Here is a 7,024-nt window from a genome sequence, read left to right as displayed (position 1 = left end):
GAAGACGAGTCAGACGCACTAAAGGGGAACTGAACTGCAAGACGGGTTTAAATGATCTTTCTAGTCAACACTCCCACCTAGTGGTGACTGACAAAGTGGATCACAACCGGTAGAAAAGCAATTCAGGGACTCGGGGAAGGACTGGGACTTGTCTTTATCAGGTCTTTCATCTCAAATTAAATTGAACCTTTTTGGAAAAACAAATCCTTTTCTAGATATTTCTTTTCAAATGGCTTCATCTGAAATTTTGTTGAAACTAATATTTATTTGAAATTTGACGGAAAGTAAATTGTCAACAAATTATGACTATTTTATGGGATATTGTGTTTTTCTACAAGGATTTCATTATGACTTGACATTTCATAATTGGTCTAAACTAATTTTTGTGACATTTATAGCATAACGAACTGACTTTAGTGATGGTTTTTTCGATATATTATGACATATGACTTAATGATTTATTTTATGAAATACTATACTATGACATGACTTTATGACATTGTCATAACATACCATATGACTTTTTCTAACTTTTTTACAACATACAACTTTTTTTGACATTTTCATGACATACCATATTATGACCATTTTTCACGACTTTTTAATGACATACAATACTATAGCAGTTTTAATTTTAATAACTTAACAATTTTTTATGACTAACTTTTTTATGACTAACTATGACTAACCGGAGATTTTGCGTTCTCACCTTGCAGCTTTCTATGGATCGTGGTTATACCTGAACTGTGGTCGTGCCTGCTGCTATGGCCAATTCTGACATCCAGTTCTACTATTATCATTAATCACATTTGTATTACTATTATTACTGCTTTCATTTTTATTATTCTGCTATATCCCCTGCAACTGTTATAAGTGGTAATCATTTTTCTATCATTTTTCTACAATTTTAGTGCTACTGCCCTATTACTACTCATATGTATCATTTCTGGATTGACTGTTGTATTTTGATTGTGTTGTTAATTTTGCACACATGACATCAATTGCACCTCTGCCCATGCTGGGAGAGGGATACCTCCTCAGTTGCTCTCCCTGCGTTTTCTTCCTTTATTTCCCCCGGTAAAGGTTTTTCCTTATCCATGTATGTCGTATGCTTTACAGATTGTAAAGCCGTCTGAAACAATGTTGATTTGTGATATTGTGCTATTCAAATAAAATTGAATTATAGCACACTATGCTGTGCCTATGACTTTTTAAAGACATGCTATACTATGACATTCTATTGTAGTTAGTTATAGACATTTTTTATGAAATACTTGTTTGACTGTTTGACATTTTTGAATGAAATACTATGACATGACATTTTTTCATGACATGCTGTACAATTACATTTTTTTGATATACTATATTAGGACATTTTCTATGACAAATTATATAATATTTTTAATGACTTTTTTGAGACATGCTATACCATGACCTTATGACTTGACATTTTTGTGAAAATGTATATGCTGACATATGTTGACAAAATCACATATTGACACAACTTTAAAAAGATCAAGTCACTCAAAACATCAAAAATGTACAAAAGGAAGCTAAAGCCATTCAATCGTCTTGGATAGAATATGTCAAAACTATTTCCTTGGTGAAATGGTTCGTTTTTCAAGTAGGAAAATGGAGCGTTGAATAGTGCACTAGTTGAGAACTAGTATTACAGTACTCCAGGAAGAACAAAAGTTATCAGGACCTCAAGTTATCTTTTAAAAATCTTTAAGAAAATCCACATTTTAAGTTGATAAAGTTCATCGTAAGACTCGACTGCATATGAAGAACTGATTTCCTTGGACAAGATATACAGTATGTACATTAAAGTCATAAAACCTACACCATGACCTGTGATAAAATACGCCCTTTAAAAGCAGTCAGAGTGCCAACACACCAGTAACATGGAAAGCCAACACTTGAGTTATGACAGAGTTATTTACAGCTGAAGAGTTATGATGTTATGATGGCTCCTCACTGTGGCAAGTTACAGGATCAGTCTGTTGATATTCTGTAGGTTTCTTATTATCAACAAATCCATCGTGATCCAAACTTTATTAAAAACACATCAACGAGCCACACTGTTGCACTGGGTGACATGTGACTGGACGTGGTAATTTAACATTTATATTCTATCCCATAAACACTGTCCTGCTGCTGTAAATACTCACAAGCACATCAAAACAGTTTATGAAAAAAGTCCCCAAGAAACGCACTATTTCCTCCTTTTGCGTAACAGTAACAGCCAGAGTAGGTGGATGGGACAGTATCAGCATGTCTGCTGCATTATACATATACTGTATATTTACCATGACCGACTCTGGTTAAAACCTTTTTCTATTTTCTGCCGATTAAAACACAGAACTATTTAAAAAATACTGTAAGAGTGTTTTAACCTGCAAACAATACCGTCACTCAGAGGTAACACCTGTCTGTGCCCTTTGAGGGAAAAGGGGAAAAAACCGTTTTCGTGCTACTTCCATTTGTCAACCTCTCAAAGTCTCTCATTGGCTTCAAATGAGGATATATGGCACTTATTTCTGAGAAAATAAAAATGTCGCTGGTGTGATAGTTGTATTCATTATTTAAGGAGGAATATATATAAACTGAAGAACCAGGGCTAATGATTTGTTGATTGACAACAAGAGTCTGCTGGGACTAATGGTTTCATAACCTAAACCTGCCCCACAAGTCAAACCCGGCCAAACCACCCAGCATTTGGCATGTGATCAAACGCTGAACACACCTCAGGCTTATAATCACATTGCTTCTGAGTCGCCCCGGAAAATCGTGTGATGAACTTTAGCGTCCAATGATTTTCTCCTCTGAACTAGGCAGTCGACCAGGGCGACAAACACCGCTGATGAAACGAGGCAGACACCCGAGAGGTAGAAGGCAGCGCTGTAGTCGTTTGTCTGGTCCACCAGCCAGCCTGCACGAGAAACACAGACGCACAAGAAACATTAGAGCTCAGTGTGCCCGGGTTATAAACAGATAAACAGATAAACAGACAGGGCTCCAGGCGTGTGTAGACCTGCAGTGAAGAGTTTGTGCCATTCTCACGATACACTATGACATTTTTATTAAATACTATACTATGACCGTTTATTATTAATAATACTATATTATGAAAGTTTGAATTTTTTTAATGACATACTATGCCATGAATTTGTTTTACTACATACAATATCATAAGGAAGGGCATTTCAAGAAAAATGATATTGGATAATTACTGGGAACCATTTGATCGCTATTCAAAGATTACGCCGCACACACACTGAGCCATTTTTATAAAATGAATCATTTTAAAATTCAAAAATCGTGACCCATCCCAGCTATTTTATGATATTTTCATCTTATACTATATACGATTATCCCATTTCATACTATAGTATCATGACATTATTTTATAGGCATTTCAACCAAACATGCTATTCTTCAATCACTCAGAACTATTCGATCATCATGACATTTTCTATTAATTATTTGATAACATACTATACTATGTCTGCTATGTTTTTTTTACTATACCAGGGGTTCTCAAAGTTTTGAAGAGTTAGTGTATTAAATGTAAGCTATTGAAAGTTTAATTATTGAAATGGACTGTGGATGATTACAATATAAGGCATGCATTTCATGCTAAGTTCTGGGGTCCAATGGTACACAGCCTCGTTAACAGCTCCGTGAGGCTGTGTGGTGTTTTGTGCTAAATACCAACGGCAGCATGCTCCAAGCAAAGATAATAGATTCATAGATTCAGTCCGCCACATTGTTTTCCTGCCTGACAATCTAAATCTGCTCACCTGCAGCAGGTGGGCCGAGGAATCCACCGATGCTCCTGAAAAGCATAAAGAGCCCCAGTCCGCTGTCGAATCCCTCCAGGGTTACAATGTCCACGATAGAAGTGACGTGAATGGCCACCACGCAGCCGAACAGGAAGCCGTAGAGCGAGGCAAAGACCAGGATGGCCCAGTAGTTGTGGCTGATGGGCAGCAGCAGGAGCACCACCCCGAGCAGAGTGACCACCATGGTGAGCAGCTGCAGGTTCCTCACCAGCCTCATGTTGGCGATCCACCCGCAGAGCAGCCTCCCCGCCAGGTCTGCTAACGCCAGGGTAGAGAGGATGAAGGCAGGCCAGTAGTTATCCATCCCCAAACTGTTGGCGAAGGGCACTAGGAAGAGTGGCGGGATGAAAAATCCTGCCGCCGCAAAGATGGCAAATAGGATGTAGAGGAGTAGTTCAGGTTTTCTCATCAGGGAGAACTGGAAGATTACCCTCCTCTGTGGTGGGACCACAGTGGCATCGCCTTCTGGACTTTCTTTGGTTTCCTGCATCGGGCTCTGGACTTCCTCCAGGGGTCTCATGAGAGCGCCGCAGACACACAGGTTGAGCTGAAGGCCTCCGATGATGAGCAAGGCCCCCTGCCAGCTGTACATCTCAATCAGCCACTGGAAGAAAGGGCTGAACATGACGGAGAAGACGCACTCCCCGGAGCTGGCGATGGCGTAGGCGATGGGACGCCACCGTACAAAGTAGTGGCTCACCATGCTGTTGGCGGGGATCCATGTGAAGCAAATGCCCATTCCTGGAAACAGAAGATGGAAAACTTTAATCATCATGTTTCCTTTCGGAAGATTGGGGTCCTCTGATAATGTTTTAACCAAACAAAGTGGTCACCTTCAAACAACCCACCTACCAAGATACATTGTCTTTGTGCCAAATGGGCATATTTATTTTCATTATCAATTAACTATTTATTTCTCAATTAATTTGTCCATAAACTGTAAGAAAATAAAAAAATACAAATTCCCAGAGATCAAGGTGGCATCATACAATTGCTCATTGTGTCTGTCAGTTTATCATATACAACCTTAAAAACTGAAAGCAGGGAATTTTAAGAATTTATGTTTGAAAAAATACTGTATTGTTTACTGTGTGTTGGCTGAAGGAGAGATCCTCTCCCCCTCTGTACAACAGCTCACTGTGCTGGCTCATCAGCTGGAAAATACACAAGCTACTCCATTTGAAAATTACAATTAAGGAATGCATTTATATATACATATACACACACACATATATAAATAAAAGTGGATTAAAAAATGTCTTTAAAACCTCACTTATGTTTCTTCAGAGATTGATGGACACGTTAGTATTTTCTCCAACAAGTTATTCATTTTTAAATGTGTTAAATAAACAAATGCATCTTATTCCTTTCTTCCATTGTGTCACATGTGTCACATGTGTTCCCTAATGCAACAATAGAACACGTTCAGGTCTTCATTCGGCTAATCAATTGACCCCTCACATTTATCTTGACTCCCCACCACAAGGTTGCATCCCACTGCAGTTGAGGGTTTAAATGATACAATTAGGAAGTAGATTTAATTTGGCGTTCCTCAGACTTAAACTAACCAAACAAAGGAAGAACAAAATAGGCAATGCTTCGTGGGGGTCACGGTATGTGCGGAGTGTGCTATATACCTTGCAGGATGCCCATGGTGAGGTAGAGCCAGGGCAGGCTGAAGTCCAGAGAGGCCAGCAACATGCCGGCAACATGCCGGAGGCATGCAGACCTCCGACTATGATGACCACTCTCTGGGAAAACCGTAAGGTCAGCGCACTGGCCACTGGAGCTGAGAGGAAAAATGGAAACACCATTAAAAAAAAAAAAGCAATCTTAAAATAAAAACCAACTTCAAGCTCGAACCCATGTCTTTACCTCCAAGGTGAAACATGGCGATGGTGGTGGAGGTGACCCATGAGGTGGTACTGGTCGGGACTCCAAAGTGACTCTGGATGTCCAGGAAGAACAATCCGAAGTTCTTGAGGACGGCAGCAGTGAGGCCCATGACGAAAAAGGCGGACATGACCACCACCCAGCCGTACCCCCCGTCAGGAGGTCTGCTGGACTTCATCCTCACCGCCCCTCTGCAGGCTGCTCTCCAGCCTGGCTGTCGTGCAACAAACTGATTAAACTCAAAGTAAGCAGGGCTCTTGTAAGATGACGCACATAGATGCATTTTAAAAAGGATTTCACATTTGTTTGTGGTATTGGAATTACCAGTGGTGGTAAAAGTACTCCATTACGAGTAAAAGTCCTGCATTTATATAATACTATCAGCTAATTAAAAAGTAAACTATTAAAATGAGGGGAACTGTTCCCATACATGACATTATTAGATTGTTAATGGTTATTTCAATGAAATGTATGGAAAGGTGACACAAACCAGAAATGTTTTGATTTCAGAATGTTCTGTTTTTTCTCCTTCATACATGTAAAAAAAAAAAAGGGGGTATAAAATACAACAAACACCAGTCTAATACAACAGCATTGTAGCTACAGCCCCAAAACCTTACAACAGTAAATAGTTCAGAACCTGAATCTTTTGCACAAAAGAAAGCTCACCTTTCTCTCCGCTACGGTTCCTCTCCCGGTGTCTTCAACACATATACTGATGCTGCAAATTTCCTACAACATTACGGTGAAGTTGCCAAAATGCTGTCAAAATTAGCAGTGCGCTCTTATTCAGAAGTTTACGGTAATCACATTCAAAAACAGGCGACCGTTTCCTCGAAGGTTTGAGGTATTAATTTCACCTTTTGTTCTCGTTCACCAAACACGATTCACGCGTCCGCTCAGAACCGATCAAACAGCTGATTGCCCCTTGAAACGTCCTCGTTTTGATGAAGCTCCGGCACACCCGCAACATCCGGATTTCAAAATAAAATATGAATTAATGTAATTTACAACAGTAAATTAATGACCACAAATGCCCGAGTATGTGACTCAATAAAGTTCCACACAAGGGAGAGTGAGCGAATTAATATTTAGAGAAAACATTTTTTTTTTTTGTAGCTAGGGCTGTGCTTTTTCCTCGAGCATTATTTAGAGCTTGATTATTTTTGGCAGCTTGAATCTGCAAAACAAGTGAAAGCCCATTTCCACCAGGAAAAATAAAAATCATTGTAGTGGGTCAAAATGTAGACTTTCAAAGAAAGTTTAAAAGTCAAAACAAGTCATAT

At 39.3% G+C, this 7,024-nt stretch overlaps 1 protein-coding gene across 1 annotated transcript; it reads right to left on the bottom strand.

Moving 5' to 3' along the window:
• Positions 1-426: 426 nt before the first annotated feature.
• LOC142964661 (monocarboxylate transporter 13) lies at positions 427-6,809 on the bottom strand. Its single transcript, XM_076105123.1, is given in 5 exon segments — positions 427-2,932; positions 3,804-4,586; positions 5,483-5,558; positions 5,561-5,634; positions 5,721-6,809. Coding segments are annotated over 5 exon segments (1,407 nt in total). The 5' UTR covers positions 6,022-6,809; the 3' UTR covers positions 427-2,759.
• Positions 6,810-7,024: the final 215 nt, after the last annotated feature.

This window comes from Anarhichas minor, unplaced genomic scaffold, assembly GCF_050575085.1.
Source record: "Anarhichas minor isolate MPS153535 unplaced genomic scaffold, ASM5057508v1 ptg000030l, whole genome shotgun sequence".
Classification (NCBI taxonomy): Eukaryota; Metazoa; Chordata; class Actinopteri; order Perciformes; family Anarhichadidae; genus Anarhichas; species Anarhichas minor.
This window is presented reverse-complemented; position numbering and strand designations above follow the sequence as displayed.